At 34.7% G+C, this 26,849-nt stretch overlaps 1 protein-coding gene across 6 annotated transcripts in view; it reads left to right on the top strand.

The window, feature by feature from the left end:
* RAPGEF2 (Rap guanine nucleotide exchange factor 2) overlaps positions 1 to 26,849 on the top strand; it is a 246,596-nt gene that overhangs the window by 177,575 nt on the left and 42,172 nt on the right. For all 6 annotated transcript variants that reach the window (XM_039217432.1, XM_039217428.1, XM_039217429.1 and 3 more), the window contains 2 exons: positions 15,374 to 15,505; positions 25,871 to 26,048. In XM_039217432.1, coding sequence (XP_039073363.1) covers positions 15,374 to 15,505; positions 25,871 to 26,048 — 310 coding nt within the window. The remainder of the gene's footprint in view (positions 1 to 15,373; positions 15,506 to 25,870; positions 26,049 to 26,849) is intronic.

Below are 26,849 nucleotides of genomic sequence, written 5' to 3'. Positions count from 1 at the left end.
ATATATATATATGTATATATATATATATGGAGATATATATATATATATGTATATATAATGGAATACTCCTCAGCAGTGAAAAAGAATGAAATCTTCCCATTTGCAACAACATAAATGGAAGTGTAGGATATTATGCTAAGCAAACTAAGTTCAGAGAAAGACAAACATCGTATGATTTCACTCATATGTGGAATTTGAGAAACTTAACAGATGACCATATGGGGAGGGGAAGGAAAAAGTAAAAACAGGGAGGTAAACCATAAAAGACTCTTAAATACAGAGAAAATAAATGAGGGTTGATGTGGGTAGGAGTGGGTTAAATGACTGATGGACATTAAGAAGGGCACTTTTCAGGATGAACACTGGATGTCATATGTAAGAGATGAATTACTGGGTTCTATTCCTGAAGCCAAGACTGCACTGTATATTAACTAAATTGCGATTAAAAAATAAAAAATAAAATAAAATTACAAAATAAAATAGCTCCCTATTCCCAACCATCACTCCCCAGTATATCACCTTACATTTTTAGCATTGTCTTTGTAGTGCTTATGGATATCTAAAATTGTTGTATTTATTGTTACTTTTCTTTCTGATTCATCCTCAAGCCCGTCTTGCCTCTAGACATATAAATTCTGGAGCATAGGGACTTTGCTAATCCAATTCCTTGCTGTACAACTAGCTTCTATAACAGCGCCTTGTTCATTGAGGCAAGCCAGTAAATACGTGTTAAATAATTAAGTAGATGGATGAATCTTACATTTCTGAGCAGAGTTCAAACACTCTTCATTTGCCAGACTCCTCTTTTGGAATCTATACATACAACAAGTTAAAAATATTTTAGTCCAGAGGTTTTTGTCTTTAGCTTTTTTTTGTCCTGACTTCCAGGAAATCCACACTGAATATATTGCTTAACTATAATTACTGTTAGCCTAGGCTTAGTATAATTTTATCTTACTTTTTCTGCCCATTGTCTTTTATTTTTTTCTGGTGATACTACATATAATGGCTGGTAGGAAGGGGTGACTGTGGACTTGGGTAGGGAGAGAACATTGACAACAGATAGTTCTTGTTCAGTGTCTCTCAGCCGCAGTGTCCTCAGCTCTTAGACTAGGACTAATAGTTCAGTGGTTTGTGCATTTATTAAGTACCAACTGTGTTTTAGGCACTTTGAAGCAAGGGAAAGTGTGATGAAAAAGGCAGGCATGGTCCCTTTTGGACTCATGTAGAGAGTTAAATCAGCAGCTACTGTAAAGTATGGTTAAGTTCTGTGACAGGCAACATTCTAGGTTCACAGGAACATCTTACAAGAACTTCTAACCTCCAGTAGGAGAGTTCAGAGAAGTAGCCAGCCTTGGGGTGATTGTTCTTCTAGGATGGAATGGGGAAGACCCAGAAGAGAGATACAGAGTATGACTCTTAAATAGCCATAAGTAGCTTTATAGATCTAGTTCAGAGACTGAGGGGTGAGAGGTGTGTGAGAAGATGAAAAGGAGAAGATAGTAGGTGCGGTGGTGAGAAATATAAACATTATTTTGAGGGTGAAGAGCATCCAGTAAAAGATTTGTGTCAGGGGATTGACGGGATGACAATGTGTATTTTTCTGTCATCTTTTAAAAGTTTCCCCTGGCTGCAAGTTGGAAAAGAGATTGAAAGGGAAATAAAAGACTTGCAGGAAGCTGGATAGGACAGTGGTAGTGCAGGGAGCATTAGAGTGAGGCAGGGTAGTATTTGTAAATCCCCTGTCACAGCATTGCCACTGTGAGCTTGGCTTATTTTGTAAGTTCTTGCTTTTGCTGATGGTGAGTTCACGGTGAATTGAGCCTATGTAACTTGTGGGTTATGACAGTTACACTGTTTAAATCTAAAGACATTTTCAGTTTATTAAGTGCTTGTTTATATGTGTGTGTACCTGCATGCACATATGCGCTGACACCACAGATTATGTTAAAGCAGTCGTAAAGATTCCCCAAGTGTTTCTTAAATAATGCCATTTTATGTTCCTGATTTAAACTTAGGATAATAAATTAGTATGCATACCCATACACACTTAACAGAGAAGTTCAGAGAAAGTAGATGAAGTTTGAGGAAAGTAAAGGCTTAATAGAGTGATAGACTTCTAAATGTTGGTGTTGATTTAGGAAGAATGTGCTTTCTAAGAGAGTTGCTCGATTGATTATGTAAATAAATCTTTGCAGATGACTGAGAAGGTCATGAAAAATGCTGGAGCATTGACAGAAGTGAGGGTATTAGGAAGGAGTCTCCTTATGAGGTAACGTGTGTTTGACTGTGTCTTAGTAATTCAGACTATTCACTTGATGATATGGTGTCTAAGGTTTATTAGTCTTAACAAAGGAAAAAAAAGGGAAGATGGAGAAAAAGGAAAAAGCTGTTAGGCTTCTTGCAGTTTATGCAGTATGCATCTCTGCTGACCCTGGGCAATGAGTAACGCACCACAGATGTTCAGTCAGTTCTCCCGTAGTGCCCTCCAGACAGAGCTAAAGCAATGAAATTATCTGCTGTGCCACGGTTGACACATAAAGCCCTTGACAATAAACATTAAATTAAATGTCGTAGCATGGAAGTCCTTGGAAATAAATGCTGCAATGAATATCTTTATCTTTGAAGTAAAAGGAAAAAGTGAGAATACTAGCCGCATAAAAGAATACCTACTATTTTTGTTAGTAACTTAAGAGGGATAACATGTAATTATTTTTTGATTTAAAGATTATTATCTAGCTAAGTTGTAATACTCATCACTGGGCAAGTAGCAGTTGTTGTAGTAGTGTTTGCATGAAATCTAGAAATGAACTATTAGAGGTAAGATCCTTGATGTCAGTCAGAATCAAAGTAGATGTATAGGTATGGGTGTGTGTTACATAAATGGGGTGGGATTTTTCAATAAATTAAGCTATATGGCCAGTGTACCCATAAATGATAACTGAAAATGGACATGGCTTCCCAGTTTAGTCACACTACCTCCCTATGGTGTGTCCATCAAGACAAGCCACAATGCCTCTGTTTGCCTCTTGACACAAGTTGTAATAAACATCTTTTTCTATTTAGTAATGTGGAATTACTCATAAATATTTACCAAAAATGTAGTATAATATTCACGTTAAAAACTTTAGAAAAATGTTTTCAATGTATGCTGCATACCTCGTGAATGCTCAGAACCCTCCAGTGGCTTCCCATCTCACTCAGGATAAAATCCAACATTATTACCATAGCTTTCCTACATAATTTCACCATAGAATCTCTCTCTGTCCTAATTCCTAATAGAATTCCTAAATTCTATTTCTGAAACATATCAAGGCCACCCCTGCCTTTAACTTTTGCTCATGTCCCTATATGTGTAATGCCTGTTTCCCCTTTGTGTATCTGCAGGGGTCAGACATTCCCTCCAGTAAGGTCTTTATTGAAATGTTTTCTTAGCAGTGAGACCTTCTGCCCTCTATATCCTCTATCCTATCTATCAATGTTCCACTTACTTAAACTTCGTGTGGTATATTCTTACTTGTTTGGTCATCACTCCCCACCCCCCCTCAACTTCCTACTACCACACACAAAGTGCTGGGATGTAAAATCTGTGGAATCAAGGATGTTGAGTATATCCAGGTTTTTTCCTAGGGAAATAAAGATTAATTCCTGTTTTTAAAGGATTATAACAAACTTTAATAGAATTTTTTTTTCTCAAGCAGTCAATCTATTCAATGAAGTTTTGAGTATGATTACAAGTAGGTGAGTTTAGACTTAAATTTCCATTTAACTTATTCAGCAGTATTTTTTAAGAACAAATAATTATTTAGAAGACTTATATTTCCATCATATATTATTTGTGTCTTGAAATGCGAGCAAATATTAGTGCTTTCCAACTCTTAGGGCACTGAACAACTCCAAATATATTTTATACCAAATATATTTGGTTCATAAGGCACTATGATACTTAGGTGATTTTACTTTTAAGTTGTATAACCAACAATTTATAATAAAATGTTTAGTAATTATATTCCTTTGGCTTAGTGATATACTAGACTTATCTCACTTTTACACAACGTTAAATATAACATATACTTTGTAAATATATGGAAAGTGATGTATATGTTATATAAAGTATGTGTGTATATATACACATATGTATGTATATGTGTATAATATGTAAGATATATGTATGTGTATATATATATTGTGTGTATATATATATCGGTATACACCTAATAAAATGGTATGATTAGAACTGTCCCTTTAGGAAATAAAGTATAAAAAATAATTTTCTCATCTCAGTATCACATCTTAGATCTTCCCTAGCTATCCTGTGACTCTTCATCATATCAGTCTCTCTCTCTCTCTTTGTAGTTTTTATTCAAATTCCAGCTAGTTAACACACAGTGTAATATTAGTTTCAGGTGTGCAATTTAGTGATTCAGCACTTCCATACAACACCTGGTGCTCATCACAAGTGCCCTCCCTAATCCCTGTCACCTGTTCAACCACGCCCCTCCCCATCTCTCCTCTGGTAATCATTGTGTTCTCTATAGAGAGTTAAGCATCTGTTTCTTGGTTTTGCCTCTTTCTTTTTCTTCCCCCTGTGATCGTTGGTTTTGATTCTTAAATTCCATATATGCATGAAATCAAATGCTATTTATCTTTCTCTGACTGACTTATTTCTCTCAGCATAATATATCAGTCTTGTTTAGTCTTTGTTGAATGCAGCACTTATTTGACAATATTCTTCACTACCCTTTTATTATATGTCTCCATCCACTCATTGCAAGATCCTTGAGAGCAGGGAGTTTATCTTTCTTATTCCTATATCTAGAAAAACTGGAGTAGTGCCTGTTATACCAGCATAAAGTGGGTTTTCAGTAAATGTGTTTGACTAAGTCAAAGAACTCTAATGTTTATTTTATCCAGATTCACATAGTACTATGAGGTTATTATCAGAGCCCTCCCTAACTTCTCCTTAAGGAATTTAGAATTTCATTGTGGAAGATTTTTCACAAATAGGTCTCACTGAGTACTTAAATGAGTTAAGGTATTTAAATGTATTAAGTTAATGTATTTATATCATTTATTTAGTTCAGAAACACAAGTTTATTTCTTTTTTGCGTAAATCTGAAGCAAATACACTTGATCACTTAGTGGATAGTTCCGTTCTAAGCAGTGATTCAAGAATCAAGTCCTCTCTGTTTTGTGGCTCAGTTGCCTAACTTTCAAAACAAAGCTTCTGTTGTCTTCCAACAGAGACTTTTTGCTGCAAAAGGAAAAGGATCAAGACAGGTCTTATGGAGTATTTGTAAAAGTAAGGTGTGGATATGTCATGCATCACTTGTGTTTGTGCATACTTCTAAGGCCTGAACTCAGTTATACAGGCACATATGCCACTGTAGCGGAGGTTGGGAAATGTAGTCAAGCTGTGCTTCCCGGAAGGGAGGACACCGATAAATAGCTAGTCAGTCGCAGACATTTTATGGTGTTGTGTGGCATGGAGACCTTAGTAATTTTGCATTTGGATGTATAGTAGCTTTTACAACTTTTACAAAATGAATTACTTGTAGGTTAATGTCTTGAATTGTGTGAGGCTTTTTCCCCAAATCAACTGTTTATTTTTATTCAAAAAGAAGGCAGCTTAGGGTTCTCCATAGATCCACTAGGATTTTTTTTTTCCTTGACTTTAAACACTCATTTCCCTAACTTCATACTCCCTTGAGCATTTTTAAGGCTGGGATAACTAAGCAGAGTCCCTTTGGAGCTCATCAGAGTTGTTGTCTAATTGGTCACAGAAGCTGGTTTCTGGTATTACCAGCAACTTCTCTACTTCTCCAGAGACTGCTACTTCCATAGCACCAGTCCCACTTGGTCCTGGAAAACAAGAGACTGAGGACTCAAGTTTTAGCACCTACAGGATATTATCAGTATTACCATATGGATAATCACAAATTTTGCTAAAAAGTGTATTATTTGGGTTGGCTTTCACATTAGAAAATGAGGCTATGCTTATATTAGTGTAAAGTTCTTTTAAGGTGTTTCCTGTTTAAATAATGGAGTACACAGGTGCAAAGATTGAGTTAGAATGTGGCCCCAAATAATAAATAATCTATAGAGTCAGGGTACAAAGTAAAAAGGGGAGAGATTTTGGAACCTGTTATCTGGTGTCTTTGGACAAGTCACTTGAGTTGTTTGAGCTTCCGTTTCTTTAGCAGTATCTGAGCTTTTTGTAACTGTTAGAACAAATAGATGCCAAATACTGGGCCCCTTGCTCATTACATAGTACATAACCCCAGAATAATGGCGGTAATTGTTACCAACATGAAGAGAAAGTGTACAAAGGTGTTGGGGTTTAAATAGGTGGAATGCAGCTCAGAGGATGATTTTTAAGTTTTAGTTACCTCGGTGCCAACAGCTGCCATGTATTTTACTGACAATTTCTTGGACTGAGTGATGTAGGCATTTTTTTTTTGGAATCCCTTAGAGAAGTGTATGCTTTTCAGATCAGTGGTTATTGATGATTGCAAATAAATTGAAAAGAAGAAGGGATTATATAGTGTGTCGGGGGGTAGGACTGGGGATGGGGTGGGGTGAGTATGGAGTGGCTGTCACTTAAACCGTCGTAAAACTGTGTTTCTTAATAGGCATTGGGACATTTCATTTGGCCATAAAGCATAATAATTAATAACTACCTCAGTATTTCTGTGGAAAATTGTATAAGCAGTTTGTTTTATTTTAGGTCATAGATAAAACATTTTCATTTTGAAAAAATACAGCTTTCAGATGACAAACTTTCATCAGTTCTGATATCAATTACAGAACTGCGCTCACTATGCCAGGTGTCTCCCTTTAAGATGATGAAATTAGGTGACTAGCTTAAAACTAACTCAATGTATATGTGTGCATGATTTTTTTTTCTGATTATCAAATGTTAGGGAAATTATATATCAGGCGAGGTTTAGTTTCTGCCAAAAATAACTACCGGAAAAGGAGTTGCTCTCCTCACATATTTTATGAGGTTCTTTCATAATTTATTTTACCATTTAAAAAAATTTTTTTTAATGTTTTATTTATTTTTGAGAGGGAGATAGAGACAGCATGAGCAGGGGAGGGTTAGAGAGAGAGGGAGACACAGAATCTGAAGACAGGCTCTGGGCTCTGAGCTAGCTGTCAGCACAGAGCCTGACGTGGGGCTTGAACCCACAAACCATGAGATCATGACCTGAGCTGAAGTCGGACACTTAACCCTGAGCCACCCAGGTGCCCTTATTTTACGTTTTTTAAAAAAAAGATTTCAAAAATACTCTTCCATAAGGAACATAATGCAGAAATGACCTCAAACATTGCTAGCTTGGAATGCTTATAAGTGTCACATGATGGAACTGGTATAAAGGAGTTAAAAGAGCTTTACACTTGACACAGATTTAATAATAATTCCTGGATATGTGATCTCAAGATTGCAAGTACTGACTATAACTGTGATATTTTAAAGATTAGTTTATAAAGTAAATAGCCAATGATTTTATAAAGAGCCTATAAGACAAATGAAAAACCACCTTCACCAATCTGCCCCATCACATATAGATTCCAAAAAAGTAATGTATCTCAAACAATTTAGAAGGGATGGAAATTCTGTTAGGATATGGATGTAAAGTTTTCAGATTATTTTATGAAAATGAGAGTGAGAACTTATTTTAAATTAGTATTTTTCAGTATGATTTTAAAATTTGTGTAAGACACTATATTCATACATTGATATAAGCAGCCATTTGACCATTTCATAAGTATCCATGAGAGCTTTCAAGTCACTACTAAATTAATGAATGCATTAAGTTGAATACACGAGCGTTTGTTCTCTATAGCCAGACATCCGGAGCTGGATTCCTTCTCTACCACCTTTTCACTATATGATCTTTGTGCAAATCACTTAACGTTTCTGTGCCTTAGTTTCCTCCTAATTAAAATGGTCATAATAACATCTACTTCATAAGATACTTGTAAGAATTAAATGACCTAATATATCTGCAAGTGCTTATACCCAGGCCTGGCACATGGGAACTGGTATACAGGTGTGTTCTTTTTATTGCCTTCTTTTAAAAAAAAAAAAAAATGGGGCATAGCCTTACATTTTGGAATATATGGTACCTGAATAAGTTCATATACTTTCTTATCATACTAAAGGATTCTACTTTTCTGTTTTGAAGTAAAAGTCATGTGAGTTCCTTCTGTTCAGTGCTTTCATTCAACATCTAGTAGAAAACGCTATTTAAAAGCATTTGCTTAAAAACATCAGTTTACTAGTTTTGATTGTTTATTTTCTTTAACAAAGGGCTATAGGTGTCCTATTTGTGTTCAAATAAACACTATTCCATAGGTGTAAGAATTAGTTTGTAATTTGCCCAATTATAGGCAATGACATTTATGATTCATCTATGTTACCAACCCTAGAAAAAAAATGAGAGTGCCCTTTCTGCCTTGAGGTGAGGGCTAGGTCACTACCATATTTCAGCAGTTAATTCTAACACCTGAAGGTTTATTTTTGGACAGAAAGCCAAATGAAATATTTATGTATATAAGCTTATCTTAATAGCGACTTCTATTACAGCTCCTTCTAAAACTTAATTTTAGTGTCGGATAGTAGCAAAGAAGTTTTGAAATAAAACATGACTACACTTGTACTTCCACCCTGCCCCCACCCCTACGCAGTGGTGTTTCTGTGCAGACTGTCCTGTAGACACCATGTGCTCAGAGCAGCAAGGATAACGTACTGTGGCCAAGCCTGGCCAGGTTGGTAGCATGCGTCTGGGTCAAATACATGGAGACTTTTGCAGTCAAACATCATACGTGCACAAAAGCACAAATTCCCCAAGTTCTTGTCACTTTGAGAGAAATTTATAAAAGGGAGTAATTGGACTATAAGTATAGCATGTAATGAGATTATTTACTTTATAAAATTTAGTACAGTATTCTAAGCAGTAAGTTTCTATGTATGAACATACTTGGGGGAATATATATAATAAGTAAACTACAATGGTAGTGTTAGGTATGACAGTGTCAAATAAGTAAGTTTTTCTTCATTTAATTTGAAAAATATCTGACCTAAGGTGATGGAGAACCTTGACTAGAAAATGACAGAGGGAATGAAAAGGAAGAAAGAGGCATCAGAAAGGTAGATTCTATAGGTTACAATGACTATTTCATTTAGTCATTGTATTATGTTCTGTTCTTTTGATGGAAGAAACTAAGGTATATAAAAGTTAATTAACTTGTTCAAAGTTGCCTGACTTAGGAGGAGGTTGAATAGATGATTACTCCATATATGTCTGACATGAGGTTTATGTCTTTTAAGTCTGACAGGAGCCTGGGAGAATGTTTTCACAAATTATTAATTTTTGTCAGATTTTTCCAGTAGATACAAAGCAAATTTTTGTACACCCATTCCTGTAAAACATAGTCATAACAACATTAAAACATGTCTCCATATATATTAATGAGAAATATAATTAGATCTATTGGCTTATTAAATTGTTATCTCATGACACTTTTGAGACTTTCTGGCCTTTATGTTTATGAACAAAAGAAATTGTATATTGTGCAAACATCTTTCACTTTGTGGAATACTGATGGATGATGTAATCAAGAATAAGTATTGGATCTCAGCGTATATCATAAGGCAGTATAAGGGAAGCAAAAACTACTCTTTTTTTTAAAGTTTATTTACTTTGAGAGAGAGAGAGAGAGAGAGAGAGTGTGTGCACGCTTGCAAGAGCATGAGCAGGGGAGGGGCAGAGAGAAAGGGAGAGAGGGAATCCCATGCTGTTTTGCATGGAGCCTGATGCAGGACTCAACCTCCTGAACTGTGATTTTATGACCTGAGCTGAAACCAACAGTTGGATGCTTAACTGGCAGAGCCATCCAGGCACTCTGAAAAAAAATTTTTTTAATTAAAAAAATGTTTTAATGTTTGTTTATTTTTAGAGAGAGACAAACAGCATAAGCAGGGGGAGGGGCAGAGAGCGAAGGACACAGAATCTAAAATGGGCTCCAGGCTCTGAGCTTTCAGCAGAGAGCCCGATGTGAGTCTCAAACCCACGAACCATGAGATCATGACCCGAGCCAAAGTCAGACATTTAACTGACAAAGCCAGCCAGGTGCCTCTGCAAAACTTATTTCTGATGAATAATATTCAGGAGACCAAATGTTTCCCTTATCTGGTGTTCTTAAAGAAATATTATGATTGAGAGATATAAAAGTCAACCATAGTATAAAGTAGACTTTAAAATGAACTATAAATAATATTCGTGCTTATTTCAAGCTGTATGTAGAAACAGGTCAGAGAATGTCAGGACTAATATTAACTGAAAAGATAAGTAGTAAAAGAAATACAGGGTACATGCGTGCATGTGTGTGTGTGTGTGTACGTACGTACGTATGTACAGACACACAAAGAGAATAGAAATTGCTTTTAAAACACAACTTGAATTCTAAAGTGGATGAGGGAATAGTGTTTGTGGCTGGATGATTTTGGCCGCTAAAGCCCTCTCAGGGAGGAGCTCAGTAACCCACTGGTATCTAGTCTTAGATTTCAACTGCAGGAATTCTGGAGCTAAAAAGGACCTGTTTCTTACACAGCGTCTGCATATGGTAATTATAACTGACACACTTCTGTAGTGATTTCTGTGTACCAGACCCTACCCTAAATGCTTTGTGCCCCGCCATTCATTTAATCCTCACAACACAGATTTCCAATCAGTGATGAATGAGTAGAAAGTATAGGAGACTCTTTTCACTAACATCTCTGAAAAAAATTGTTAATGTGTTCAGTTAACATACCAACCTCTTCCTTGCAGAGCTTGAAAACATGAGCATAAAGAATACTTACAGAACTTCTGTGATGATAGGAGGAAAACAGTATTTATTTGGGTAAACTCTTAGTAATACATCTCAATATAAAGTTAGGTTTCAGTCACTGAGTAGGATATTTAATTTACCTTCAAAGTGTTACTCAAGGTAAACTGCCAGGGAAGATTGCACAGATCCCAACAATCACCCCAAACCTTGTATGACTTGTTACTGTTTCTTGAAATAAAGTGATTCTAAGGTTAATTGGGAAATTTTTCAGTTATATAAATTTCAAATATTGGTGGCAGTATTTTTTGTTTTTTGTTTTTCAGTCTTTTTTAGCTACTGGATTTCTCAGCAAACCTGGGATAATAATAATGCATTAGGAAACATGAAACAAAGTATTTACTTATTCATGTCAGACACTTCAAGGCACTCAAACTCATTGCATTTATGTTCAAAACAGTTCATTTATTAACTGGTAAAATTAGAAGCAATTTTATAAATGCCAATCATTAGACTAATAAATCAAAGGCTATCATCAAATGCCTGCTCGTATATGAGACTGAAGCCTTTTGTATAGTACGTGTTTACAGCTAATTGTTGTGGCATCCCTGTTTCTCCCAAAAGAAAACAAGTTACTAAATAATTGATAACCAGATTTTATGAAACTTATGATTTTGTTTATGCTCACTTTATGCATTTAAGTATCTAATTTTAATATTACCCTGTGTTTCTTTTTTTTTAATGTTTGCTTATTTTTGATAGAGCGCAAGTGTGGGAGGGGCAGAGAGAGAGGGAGACACAGAATCCGAAGCAGGCTCTAGGCTCTGAACTGTCAGCACAGAGGCTGACATGGAACTTGAACCCACAAACCACAAGATCATGACCTTAGCCGAAGTCAGATGCTTAACCGACTGAGCCACCTAGACGCCCCTACCCTGTGTTTATGTAGTTAATAGTGTTTGTGGTTAAACTTTGATTCAGTCATTTGCCTAATAGTAGTTTATTGCAGTTGTGATCCACAACCATTCCTATTTTAGTCTTTGATCCAGGAAAAATTTGAGGAGTGATATTTTCATATATCAAATATTAAAATTTTTAAATGTAAAAGGAAAAGTATAAGAGACTCCTTTAAATTTTAAATAAATTGTGAAATATATTGGTATTAAGATCAAAATGTATAAAATGCATTCATTTCCCCTTTCATTACTATCTAGTATTATTCAGGTAATTGCTGTATATAGTCCCAACTTCAAAAATTTCTCTCATTTTATACAGTTTCTGTTATAAATGGTGGCTAGAGTCCCAAGATAATTCACAGCCCCATTTTAATCTGAAATTTAATTAAATAGGATACTGATAGTATTTTATATAGTCACTGGGTCAAGACTAGAAAAGTTTGGAATAAATGAATCTTGTTGTCTTTGGCATGTCATATCCCCCCTTTGTTGGGGGGTATATTTTACTCTGACTGTGAGTTACTACCTCCCTAGGGATTCTGTGCTACCCTTGTTGATCTCATGTTTAAATCTGTGTCTGTGTAACAGTGTTTGTTCCCTGACTCCCAGTCTCTATAGTGCATTTGCCTCTTAAAGTCTAATTTCCCTAGATGTGGGTTCAGGTCTCTATTTTAGGGTGTTGTCGCCAGTGGAGTCATATCAGTGCAGTTCAGACTCTCCCTCTATGGGAACAACTTCCACAACTTCTCCCATTCCACACTTATCCCAACTGTAGTTGAAGTGTACTGTCAGTGAATTTAATCATGACACTATTCTCCCAATCTGTGGGGGGAAATTTAAGGCTTTCCTAAATATGGCATCTGTTCTAATATAAAGAAGTATTCAGTTAATACTATATTATGTATACACATGCTCTGAGTTTAACATAATATTATTTCATGCTTTTCTGCAAAAAATACACGTTGGGGGTTGGAATAAAAGCCCTATTTAACATAATACGTTTGATTTATTTTTCTATTGTGGGTAACCCCAATTTCAATGACATTCTGGGTAGTAGAAGTTAGTTACATTTAGAGTCGGGAATGTCATATTCACCTCCATATTCTCTGGGCCTAATAGTCTGACATAACAGATACTGAATAAGTATTTATGTATAAAATAGAATTGAATTCTTAAGAATGAAAATATTTCTTTTTTGTTTTGTAAACAGCCTTTATGGTTCTTAGCCTAGCATAGCCAGGTAATTCTGGTGTCTGCGGCTGTCAGCTAGCATGGATGAATAGATCGTGGTACGTAAAGGCTGGATCCACGTGTGTTCTATTAGATGGAGAGCTTTGTAGCTCCTAGTGCTTTCCGCACAAGGAATTCTTAGCAAAGATGACCAGCTTATGGATACTGAAGAGAGTCCTTTGAGACTTGAATAAATAAGTGGCTAGTGAGTAAAAATTCATTAATGATGTCTTCATTTGACACATTTAAGTTAATTTTAAAAATCACCCTATGTGGCACATGTCAACCTAATTTCTGTCTATTAAAGATAATCAATAGAAATCAGTTTACTGTTCTGTAATTATATGTATTGATTTATTATGCCTTTTAAAATCACTGAGCCATTGAGTAATGTTTCCCCAGTTGCCTTCTGCAGTGAGTGACTGATATAATGGAAATGTAGCTGGGATGATGAAGAGTATTTATCCTGGTTTTGGACACATTATTTTAATATCTGATATCTATCACTTAGCAACGTGCAAAATCATAGTCATTAGTGCATCTTGGGAGATTGTTGTCTTCAAATTGTTCCTATAGAAGTCCTGCAAATATTTCACTGTTAAACTTTGTGAGTAAATATATACAAACTTTCAATTTAGAGTTAACCCACCTATCTATTCCTTATAGAAGAATTGTTATTCTCCTGAATTTTATCTAATATTTCAGAGCATCTTCAATTATCAGACTTTTAAAAAACACTTAGTGAGATATGTCATGTTTGCAATGATCTCAGCCATTTAAGTATATCTCACTTCTCTGAGCTCCTCCAATATATATGTTTTTTCCCATTTATCTGACATCTAATCATATGTCTCCTAATACATTTGTTTCTAAGACTTTTCTTTGTATACCTTGTTTCTCATGAAGTCAAAAATATTCCTTCATAGCCTGTATTTAATATCATTAAATATCATAACCTGTTTATTAAGTCAATTCTGAGTGATAGATATAAGTACTTTTTGTCCCTTTGTTTGGAACTTTGAAGTATTAAAATTCATTGGTTATTGCCATAAAAATGAATTGCCTCCCTTGGGAAACTTATTCTAATCTACAGAATGGCATCTTGTTTTTGGAAAGAGGAGAAGGGATAAGGATCAAAGGAGAGAAGGGAATGGTACTAAGATAAACTCTTAAGTTGTATTTTAACATTCTTCTTTATTATTCAGTAGCTAAATAGGATTAATATGTAGGGAGTAAAGAGAATGTTACCACTATTGCATGATATCAGCATATATTTTGAAATGTCATGTGTATTACTGGCCAATAGTATAAGCGGGATATTATAAATAATGCCCCTTTTTAATTCAGAAGAACTGATAATGACTTATACTGTAAGATTCTTAAGGGCAGTATTTTCTTAGGTCTCATTCACTGACCAGCACACAGTAAGAGGAAAAAGTCTCAGCAGATGTTTGTTGAATGGGCAAATGTATGGATGTTTTCTTTTTCAATACCTTTTCTCTGTTATATAGGAGAGTGATAGAAATACTTGAGGGATGCTTAGTGACTCTGTTCAACAGAGGCTATTTTATTTAGGGTTTAAGCTGAACAGATAGAAAATTGATATTTATGTGTATGTGTATAGATTGATAAATGTTGTCCATAACTTTCTCAATTCTAAGCTCTTTGAAGGCATCCTATTCTGTTTTCTCCATAGAACCTAGCACAGTTACTTATATAGCAAAATATTTTGTCAATTCTAAGATGCTTTTTTTTTTTTTTTACTTTTAGGTATTATTTAGGCATATAAGAACCTCAAATCTGTTTTTTTTTTTGTTTAAGCTATTTCTTGCTACAAAGTTGTGTTTATAGTGGCTAACAAATAGCAGTAGATTAATTTGCTCAATGGTATATAATTTGAAAGTTGTCATCACTGAATTAAATGCTCACTCAAGTTAATCTTAACCACCAAATCCACCTCTTTAAGCATTGAATTTAGTATTAGGGCTCATTGAACGTCCATAAACTTTAAAATTTTATTTTGTGATTTTTGATAAATAGGGACAATATTTAATAGTTTGTGAACTTGAAAAACAAACCATGAGAGACTCTTGAATGCTGAGATCAAACTGAGGGCTGAGGGGGGTGGGGGAGGGAAAGGGAGTGATGGGCATGGAGGAGGGCATTTGTGGGGACGAGCACTGGGTGTTCTATGGAAACCAACTTGACAACAGACTATTAAGAAAAAAAAAAGAAGGATCTTTCTTAGTACTCTTGGGTAAATGGTATGGAGTAGAGTATAATAAAATGTTTCAGTGTCTTAAGAGCTCTTGATTCTAATGGTAATCTTGTTTCTCCTGCTCCTTCCGTAGCTTCCTGCAGATTTCACAAAACTACACCTTACTGACAGTCTCCACCCACAGGTGACGCACGTGTCTTCTAGCCATTCAGGATGTAGTATCACTAGCGATTCTGGGAGCAGCAGTCTTTCTGACATCTATCAGGTAAGAAGCTGTTCTTGTCATTTGTCTCATTTTTATGTATTCCAAGGAGTTTTATGATTCTTAATAAGATCTATAAAGTGAATATATGTATGTATATTATAGGTACTTATAGGTGCATAAAATGTTAATGTTTGTGCTTCACAGAGACATATAGTATGTCTGTTTTGGGAAGTAGAACTACTGTCTAACTGTATTTGCCTCTGCTATTACCAGTTATCAGAATTTTAAATGGAATGGTTACATTGGCGATGTTTCTCTGGACTTCACATATTTTATAAATTTGACTATAGACGTATTAGGTTTAGGACTCTTTCTTGACTAAACTCATAGGGGAAAGCTGCGGAATTATACCATATAGTAATTTTTTTCTTATTAAAGTCTTGAATATGATGAGGAAGAGATTATTATTATAATTGGATCATTAGATTATTTTTCTGTATAGTTAGGTGTTTAAAATAAATTCTTATGATACTCTTGGATAGAAAACAAACCAGAACCATGGAATTTCAAAGACGTTTTAAAAGGAAAATAATTTTAATTGTTAAGGAATGGTTCATTGGCTTAGAATATGCAATTTAGGAAAAGTGACTAAAATATGCAAAAAAAAAAAAAGTCCATCTGTAGGGTGGTCTTTAAATACATACTACTAATATGGACTTTTGGATGGTTTCAAACAACAAGAACATAATACTCACTTTACAAAGTATAATTCTTGACTTCATAGGAATTGTGATACAAGACGACCGTAGAAATACCTTTCTTTAGAAACATTATAGTGTTTCAAGATCATTAAAATATTCAGGCAGTGCTAAGTTTCTGTTAAAAAAAAAACCTAAAAGTAATTAAACAATTAGAATACTATCAGGGGAAAACATATTTAAGTTCTAAATTTAGTAGATCTTAGAAAATTAGTTTTATTTGAAGGAAGTAATAGGTATACACTTTCCTATAATTCAAGGGTTTGTAGAGAGCTTACAGACTAATAATCAATAGCCACAAATGTAATTACTTGCAGATTCTTGGCTGATTAAGAATTTATTATTTTGCAATAAGAAATATTATCTGGCTCTTTAAGGTAATTTTGATACAATATCAAATGCAAAGGTAGATACTTTGCATTAATTGTTACTTATAATAAAATTTTTAGGAAGTAATCACATTTTCAGATGTTAGAGGAGGAGAAGGTGGTGGTGGATAAGGGTAAATCTGCTCTCCTTCCTCCACCTGCCAGTACTACTAATTTTTAGAAATTGATTTTTTTTAAAACATTTTTTAAAAAATTTTTTAAATGTTTTATTTATTTCTAGGAGAGAGAGAGAGACAGCATGAGCAGGGGAGGGTCAGAGAGAGGGAGTCACAGACTGAAACAGGCTCCAGGCTCTGAGCTGGCAGTCAGCACAGAGCCCGACATGGGGCTTGAGCCCACAAACACGGGGCTCGAACCCACGAACCGCGAGATCATGACCTAAGCGAAAGTCGGACGCTTAACCGACTAAGCCACCCAGGCGTCCCTTTTTTTAAAAACATTTATTCAAGCATCCCTTGACAATGAATAGGATACCTAAAGCTGTGCTTTTTAGTAACTGGGGTAGCATGATAGAGCCCCTGTCTTCTAAACTGTGAGGTGATTATACACATTAAAGATCTGCAGTGGAAACACAGCTTGAGGTTGTAGCAGTTACCACTGCTGTCAAGTATATACAAACTTAAATGGAACTCCTAGAAGGCATATTTAGGGTAAGACTAAAGTAAGTGGTTCATAGAATTTATTGAGGCATATTCTGAAGGGAATTCTAGCTTTATGTATTTAACCCTTATGTAGACTAGGGTAAGTTCATGAAGAAATTCTTGATGGTACAGATGTCTGAGAATCCAGACTGGGTGAGAACTCCAAATTGCTCTGACACGGTCTGCCTTCAGTCTGACTTTAGCTTGGGGTATAGATGAAATAGAGGGTCTCTGTATTTTGATTCATTTTAGTTGAGTTTCAAGGCTATTGACTTCAAATTTGATGGCAGGCATGTACCCTATTAAGTTTATATCCTTCATAAGGAAGAATCCAAAGGTGTACCTAAGGATTTGTTATTAAGCTATATTAAAGTTAACATTTAATGGAGATCCCCAGTAGACCATTTCCATTACCTTTAAATCAGAAATTCTCAAGGTGAGAAGAAATCTGACAGCTGTACCTGGTTCAGTGACCAGTCTTGTATTTGAGGCCTCTACTGCTTTTCTGTCAGTGAGGCATCCAGTTTATTCTGGAACATTTCCAGGGATGCCATCTCCCATGGTAGACCATTTAATTTATGTATAATTCTGACTTGGGAGAGAATTATTTTCTTGAGAAAAAAATTCTCTCCCAAGTCAGAATGTTGTCGTACTGAAGTGAGTATAAATGCTTACGAGATTTATGAGATTTCAGCCTCACAGAGAGGCTGAAATTGAATGCTGTGTACAAGAGAGAAAAAGGTAGAATAATTTTTCCAAGAGGGTAGGAGGAGAGGAATTCAAGAGCCAAATGGAATAACTAGCTTTAAGATGAGAAGCCTACCTCCGTTTCTACAGGTAAATATTATCGTGGTGGGTTTGGAGTGGAGACTTTGAGAGTTGAAGGCATCTCTCTGATGGTTTCAGTTTTTCTGTCTCAAGAGTTGAGTCCATTTGTTGAGAGTGAGAGAGTTGGCAGGTCAAAAGTTTTAAGGAGAGAGAAGTTTCAAAATAGTTGTTTCAGAGAGTAGGAGAACAAATTGACTGGAGTAATGGCAGCTCAGTTGAGATGGTACCCTCAAAAACAGAGTGACTTCCCTCTGCCCTATTAAGTATTTCTTTTTCCTACAGCAAGCACAAAGAAAGTGGAGATTTGGCTGCACCCAGGCCTGGAGTTTTGTTAAATGAGTGTATCACAAAGACGGATGGAGCAACATGCCAACCTCTTTTAACTGCTGAGCTTTGTTTTTGCATGCCTTCTTCCTGGAATGTTTTCTCCTAGCTTGATCCTTTTCTGCCTTCATTTTCAAATACCATCTTCTCAGAGAGTTCTTATTACTGTCTGAAAAGTAGGTCCTGCATTTTGGTTCCTTTCCTGGCTATTCCTTTTACTTAGACTTTTTTTTTCAAATGATTATTGCTTTCTCTGTTCTGTCTGCTTACTAAAATAACAGCTTCAAGAAGACAGGGAACTTCTCTGTCTTGTCTCCATTTTCTCTCTAGAGCCAGGAAACTGGGCATTGGGTAAAGATACGCCAAATGAAAGTGATTGAAGTACCAACTAGGTTTTATAAGCTGAAGGTGGGAAAACTAGACATAGAAGGTAGTAGACTTTTGAAGACTAAAGATCATGCTTGAGTTGAAAAATAGTTATCTTGGAAACAGATGGAAGCAATTGGAAAGTAGGAGTTTTTTGGCAGTAGAAAACAGAATGCCTAAGTTGGGGATATGAGACCGTGCAATTCTATCCATAAGATCTTGGCTACATAGTGTGATTATCAGAGCAGAGGCTTGGTGGACTAGAAATAGTTGTTCAAAAATAAATCAATAGAACAGAGAGTTCAAGTAAAATGGAATTCATGTGTAAGGGTATAATATGTAATAGAGGAATCCTTACAAACCAGTGAAGAATGTGATGGATTATTCAATAAATGATCTTCAGGGTGGGGTGGATCACTTTATAGCTTCACTTTATATCATAATTAAGACTAAATTTCAGATCAACCAAAGAGTTAGCAAACCCTTATGGTATAACAATCAAAAAATTTAATAATTAAAAAGATCATTTGAAACAAAGATTTAAAGTCAGAATATAACTCATGTATGCAAATTAATAAGAAAAATACTTGGCTCACCATTAAACAGTATTCAAAGGGCAAGAGTAGGTAATTTGCAAAAGAGTACATGCAGATACCTATACTTTAAATAAAATCTTTAAAACATATTAGTAATTGAGTGTAAGGGGATTAAATATGATACTATTTTCCTGTCAGATTAGCACAGCCTTTCTTACTTATAATAAATATTTACAGATATATATTCTTACACCTGTTAAGATTATAATTTTTGGAAAGAAACCTAACAATTTATACTAAAATCTATAAAATTGTTCCTGTCTTTTAGGCATAAATATATTTTAAAGTCTATATTTAAATTTTTAAAAATGATGTATAAAATTAGGAACAACATAAATTATAATACACAGGCTAGATTTCCCAATATTTTCATACTTCTACATATACAATGAAACCTTGGATTGTGAGTAACTTGTTCTGTGAGTGTCCTGCCTGAGAAGCAAACATTTCTAATAAATTTTAACTTGATAAACAAGCAATGTCTTGTATTAGGCGTAGTACGTGATGGCGAATGTCACATGATCACAACTGAGCCAATGGTTCTTGAAATTCACTTTGATATATGAGTGCTTTGGATTACAAGTGTGTTTCCAGAATATGAATTCTGTTCACAAACCAAGGTTTTACTGGTTTTGTAGAGAGTTCCTACTTACCTTGTCTCTGTTAAATTATCATCAGCATTAGCATTCAATAAATATAGCCTTCTACTAGCCTGAATTTATATCAGGGTCTGACTTACGTGCAGCGTGGGTTAAATATGTACGTTTGAAATTCTCCACAAAATTTAGTTACATCAAGAATGATTACTAAGCAACCCTTTTAAACATAGGGATGTGCATGGTATATTTAATAAGCAGAAACTTTTTAAATGGTTTTTAAGTACTCTAAAACATATGTAGTAGTTATCTTTATTTTAGTTAAATTAACACTTCACAGGACGCTTCATGGCATTTAATATTTCCTCAAGTTCTTTTTCCTGACATCCTTTAAAAAGTGAAAATAATCTCTTAACTGCACTCATAATACAATATATAGAATCCCTTTTGGTTTCAGTAGATCATAGAGCTTTTGGCATTGATCTGAGACTATTATTAGTTTTTTTGAGAATATTACCATTTAACTATAATGTGCATCTAAGTCTATATATTAGGCTATACATTTGGAAGGTAAATTAATTAAGGACAGGAGTTATTTGCCTAACTTTATTATGTAAGCCTGCCTTCTTGCTCCTGAGACAAATATAATCAGATACTTTTAAAATATTAAGTGCCTGTGTGCCTATCTTTATTTAGAATAGAAGAATTTAAAGACTAACATTAATCTTAGTAATATGGTTTGGAGGAAGCTATAAAATAGCAAAAGTTTTGTTTATGTACAAATATATGTATTTAAAATTTGTTTTATGACTTAGCAAAGCAGAACACATTTCATTGCTTTATTATATTTTAACTGTATTTTGTATAGTTGACACAGTGTTACATTAGTTTCAGGTGTATAACATAAGTGATTGGAGAAGTCAATACGTTATTCTTTGCACACCACTAGCATAGACACCATCTGTCACCATACAAAGTTATTACAGTACTAGTGACTATATTCCCTATGCTGTACCTTTTATTCTTATAACCTATTCATTTTGTAACTGGAAGCCTTTATCTCCCACTCTCCTTCACCCATTTTGCCCATACTTCCCACCCTCCTTCCTTCTGGCAGCCATTAGTTTGTTCCCTATATTTATAAGTCTGTTTCTGCTTTTGGTTTGTATATTCATTTTGTTTGTTTGTTTTTTAGATTCATATATAAGTGAAATCATATGGTATTTGTCTTTCTCTGACTTATTTCTCTTACATCTAGGTCCTTTCACTTACCCTCTGGATTCACCCATGTTGTTGCAAATGGCAAGATCTCATTCCTTTTTATGGCTGAATAATATTCCTGTGTGTACGTGTGTGTGTGTGTGTGTGTGTGTGTGTGTATACCACATCTTTATCCACTCATCTATCTATATATACTTGAATTGCTTCCATACTTTGGCTATTGTAAATAATGCTGCAATAAATATGGGGTACATATCTCCTTTTGAGTTAGTATTTTCATTTTCTTTGGGTAAATACCCAGTAGTAGCATTATTGGATCATCTGGTATTTCTATTTTTAATTTGTTAAGGAACATCTATCCTGTTTTGCACAGTGACTGTACCAATTTACATTCTCACCAACAGTGCATAAGTGTTCCTTTTTCTCCACATCTTTGCCAGCACTTGTTTTTTTGTTTTGTTTTATTTATTTATTTATTGACAGGTATGAGGTGATATTTCGTTGTGGTTTTTATTTGAAGTCCCTGGTGATTAATGATTTAGCAATTTTCTTTATGAAGACAGTCTATTGAGAAAACTGGGCAAAGTATTATAGTGCAAATCATTTAGTAGTTTGTGTTGGTCAGACCTGATTTTTAAGCCCGAACACAATTACTAGGTTTGGTTTTGTTTGCATTGAACAATTTGTTTGATTTTCCTAGTGTTTTCTCATCTGAAAAGGAGGAGTAATAATCCTAATTTGCTGAATTGATGTGAAGATTTCATGTACATGGTAGTCATTCAGGATAGGATCACTGTTCCTATAATTGTTGTATGAGCCATTTAGCTGGAATTAAATGGTTGCAATTAGTCTGAGTGACAGTTTTTTTACAGTAAGTAAGGGGTTGAATTATTTAACAGAGTTTTGGGGGTTTTTTTTGACAAATGCTGCCGATAGAAATTGTGTATAAGCTTCATCGGCGCGATGAGGGGAGGTAAAGGTACACAAATGCTGATATAAAAAATGTGTTCCCTTGAGCCAGGGACTGACTTTTGATGTGACCTGTAACTGGCATTCTTTCTCTCCCCTTACTTGATTCAAGAACAGTCGTGTGAGTGGGAGCATAGAACTCTAGTGATAACACTGGGTTCATAGAGGTTAAGTAATTTTGCTAAAGTCACATAATAAATGGTAGAGCTGAGATCTGAATTATTAAACCCTGTGCTTGTTCATTTAGCAAATGTAAATTCAGTAACTACTAGGTTCTAGGCATTCTTCCTAGGTTTAGTACACTTCTCCTGTAGACCAGTTGGTGTTTGTTCAGTAAACATTTCGTTCCAGTCTCCAAAAGTTTTATTGTTCATCAAGCAGCAGTATTATGGCATTAGTAGACTCCTAACTTGTTATCAAGTTCTATTAAAATGTATTAAAAGAAATTCTGTAGGGGCACCTGGCTGGCTCAGTCAGTAGAGCCTCCAACTCTTGATCTCAAGGTTGTCAGGTCAAGCCCCATGTTGGGTCTAGAGCTTACTTTAAAAAAAAAAATTAAATAAAGGAATTCTGTAGTATTTTAAAATATAATGGATATTTATTTAGAAAAATAAGTTACTGGTTTAGTGAATGTTATTTCATGAATGATTTAAGAATTAAATACACATAACAGAGATAGAAAACAACTAATGATCATTTACACAATGGGATGGAGGGTTCAGTTTTGGAAAGACTAATCCAATTCATATTTAAAAGGCTTTTTGTTTTGGGGCACCTGGCTGGCTTAGTCAATAGAGCATGGGGTTCGTGAGTTCAAGCCACATATTGGGCATAGAACTTACTTTAAAAAAAAAAAAAAAAAAGAGTCTTTTTGTTTTATTTAAGACTTACATATAATTTATTTAAATTATAGTAATGATTTCTTTGGGATGGTACAAAATATATTTTTTATCTCTTACTGTATTTTAGGCGTTTAAATTTTAAAGAAACACTGTAAGCTAAAAAACTATATTATTTAGAAGTTATTTTTTATTTCTGTCTCTAGTAGTCCCTTCTTCAATCTCGGTAATATTAAGGGATGTATGTATAAACAGAGGGCTGATTATATATATGAAAATACAAGGTGATGAATAAAAATCTTCAATGTTAAGGTGAAACTGGGGTGAAAGTGTAAACATAGCAAGCATTAGCAAATTGTCACATTTCTAGACTTCAGAAATAAGGTTGTGATAACAGTGTTGGCCTAATTTCTCTGATCACAGTGTTAGCATAATACATCATGTCAGGTTCTACTTTAGTTTCGTTCTAGAATCTAGAGACAATTTCTGTGAATTCTGAATTTAAATTAGGAGATGTGTTTCTGAGTGTGCCACAGTTAATTCAGTTAGGCAAATAACTCCTGTCCTAAATTAATTTACCTTCCATATGGGTAGCTAATATAGATTTAGATGTACATTACAGTTAAGTAGTAATATTCTCAAAAAAACTAGTAATAGTCTCAGATCAATGCAAAAGCTTTATGATTTACTGAAATCAAAAGCGATCCCATATATTGTATTATGAATACAGTTCTTAAGAGATTATTTTCACTTAAAGGATATCAAGAAAATGACCAAACTGAGGAAATGGCATGAAGCGTCCTATGAAGTGTTAATTTAACTAAAATAAAAATAACTGCTACATATGTTTTATCAAGTACTTAAAAACCACAAGGCCACCAAGGCCTCACTGCTTTCCCACCTAGGGCACCTCTGCTCATAATGGTCTTAACCCAAGCAGTTGTATTTATGAAGGCCATTATTTAAAGAGCTTTTGTAGACATTAGGTTTTCCATTTTTAATTCTGTCTTTATTAGGCATTCTTTCTACACTTATTTTCCCCTTAGGTTTTTTAATATATGTATTTTAGTTCAGGAAATTGTACCTAAAGAACTGAAAATGTGATTAAAATTCTTTTTGTTAAACAGAAAATATTAGTACCTGTTTGTATTGCTTCAAAAGGTAGGATTAAATCTTATGTTCTGCAGTATAAATCAAGACTTGAGAAAAGTGAAACTTTGATAGGAAAATAATAAATGTTTCTTAAATACTCAAGCTAAATTAAAGAAAAAGTATAGATCCTTATATAAGCCACATTCTGTGTGAGTATCTGTTGTAAAGAGATAGATTAGGTTGTAGTTAAGACTGGAGAGACAGAATTCCTAGGTTCTACTCTTTTGTTTTTTTAAACATTTATTTATTTTTGAGAGAGAAAGAGAGAGAGTACTGTGCACAAGCCAGGGATGGATAGAGAGACAGGGAGACTGGATCTGAAATGGCTCTGAGCTGTCAGCAGAAAGCCTGATGCAGGGCTTGAACTCACGAACCATGAGATCATGTGCTGAGCCAAAGTCAGACACTTAACCACCTGAGTTGCCTAGGCACCCCCTGGTTTCTAATCTTGATTCTACAATAATTTCTCTTTACGGGAATATTTGAAGAATAATAAAAGTCAACAATAGCACTTCATAGGATTGTTTTGAGGATTAAATGAGTTATACATACAAAACAGCAGTTCATGGCACATTGTAAGTATTGAGTGTTGGATGGTGGTGGTGGTGGTGATGATGAAGATGATCAAGTTCAACGTTTTATACTTTTATCTTTCATTTATTTTTAATAAAGGATTTTGCTTGTTCTTAAAAATAGGATGTCTTTATTATCTTTGAAAACCATGTGAATTACAACTTATTTGAAGTTAGTGAACTTTATAATACATATTTTCTAGGAAGTTAATGGTTTTATAACAATCTTTTTAAGGGTTTAATATTTTATCTGGCAAAATGTGGTATTCAAGACTTAAGTTGTTAACATTAAGTTCCCTCTTACGATGCTTAAGCAGTTGGTAAATTCTGGGTATATAATGTCACGTAAGGTTGATATGATAACATTTATACATATTGTGGAAATAATAATCACAGCAGGCTATAGGATGACCTAAATGAGATAATCATTCTAGCCTTAAGGTAGCCCAACAGAAGAGATCAGTTTGAAGTTTGTGACTCTAGTGACTAAGAAAATATTCAAGCACTTGATTACTTGAAATTTGATTGGTGATGCAGTCACCTTGTTGAGGAATGAAGAAAGTATGTGTTACTTGTAGCCATATGGTCTTTTAATTATTTTTTGGTGATTTATAATTACAGAGTGGATATTGATATAATCAAAGTAAATATTAATGTTTTGTTCACAAGCTTATCAAGTCACTTTTGACTTATGATTCACTTTTACACAAAGACCATCTAATAGGAAAGAAGGTATTGAGTCTCCTTAGCATTAATAAATCCACACCTGTTCTTTTGGGAAAGGAATTGCTCAGAATCAGTGATTACCCTTAAGCTCTTAGCTTAAGCCAATTCTCTTTGAAAAACAGATGAAAACAAACACTGTCTCTCTCATCTTTATTCTACAATTTCAAATGCATGTGACACTTCAGATAAGAAATCAAAATTTTTCAGATAAATCATTAATTCTAGCTAAATGTTTAATAGGAGATTAAATCACTCCTATTTTCTTCAAGTAATTCTTCTTACATAGTGCCTAGTGCATAAATATTTGTTGATATCGAATACATGCTTAGTAACAGACAAATCAATATACTGAAATTTTAATATTTCAAGCTAGACTTGCTGTCATTTCTTTTAGGTACAAAAGATTTACTTAAGAGAGTTTTAAAAACTTGTTTCGGTCTGTTTTAAGGCCACAGAAAGCGAGGCTGGTGATATGGACCTGAGTGGATTGCCAGAAACAGCAGTGGATTCTGAGGACGATGATGATGAAGAAGACATTGAAAGGGCATCTGATCCTCTGATGAGCAGGGACATCGTGAGAGATTGCCTAGAGAAGGATCCAATTGACAGGACAGACGATGACATTGGTAAGTTTGGAGTAGAAAATGAATCTAAGAGCAATTGAAAATATTTATGGCAAAATGGTCTGATAAAATAGACCCCAAGAGTAGTATGTTTTAAAAAGTCATTAATTTATAAATTTCCCTTGCATAGGCAGTAGCATTTGTTGAAAAAAATTTTAAAGAATCAATTTTATTCAATCATTGTGTTCTGGAGTCTACAAATGATAAAACTTCCTTAAAAAAAAAGTAGTCTTCCAAACAGTGTTGTTTCTATTATTTTTCTTGTGAGCACTATTCCTATAAAGTATATGCTTTCTGTATGTAAATACCAATCAATGATAATTGGTAAAATCACCATGTAAATGACTTGACTTCTACTCTGGCTCCATCTGAAGGTGGGACTGAATGGAAGACTACGAAATGGCAAGTTAGCAGCAGATGAGCTGTGGGGGGATTAGACTTTAAATGTATCCTAAGGTTAGAAATCTAAGTGGCTTTGTATCTGTTTTTCCCATCCTTGAAGTTCCCTTTACTCACTTTCCCATCCAAGTACGAGCTGACTGTGTAATAACGGTGTAGTGTTCAGGGGTGCCTTCTGCACTCTGGGCTCTTCCTTAGAATGCTAGGAGTCGGGGCTTCTGTTGAGCGTCTTCTGTCCACCACAGGTCTGGAATCTGTAAGCACCCTTGCCTGGCCCAGATAATCTGTCCTCCCACTCTCCCAACTCTCTTTGGCCAATATATATTTGCAGACAAATTCATGAACTTGGCTTTATTGGAATTAGATATAGGACCATAAGGGCATAGTTATGTGTGGCTACTTGCA

This window comes from Hyaena hyaena, unplaced genomic scaffold (genome assembly GCF_003009895.1).
Source record: "Hyaena hyaena isolate Hyena2069 unplaced genomic scaffold, ASM300989v1 scaffold_689, whole genome shotgun sequence".
Taxonomy (NCBI): domain Eukaryota; kingdom Metazoa; phylum Chordata; class Mammalia; order Carnivora; family Hyaenidae; genus Hyaena; species Hyaena hyaena.
The sequence above is the reverse complement of the archived record's forward strand: the minus strand, read 5'-3'. Positions and strand labels throughout refer to the sequence as shown.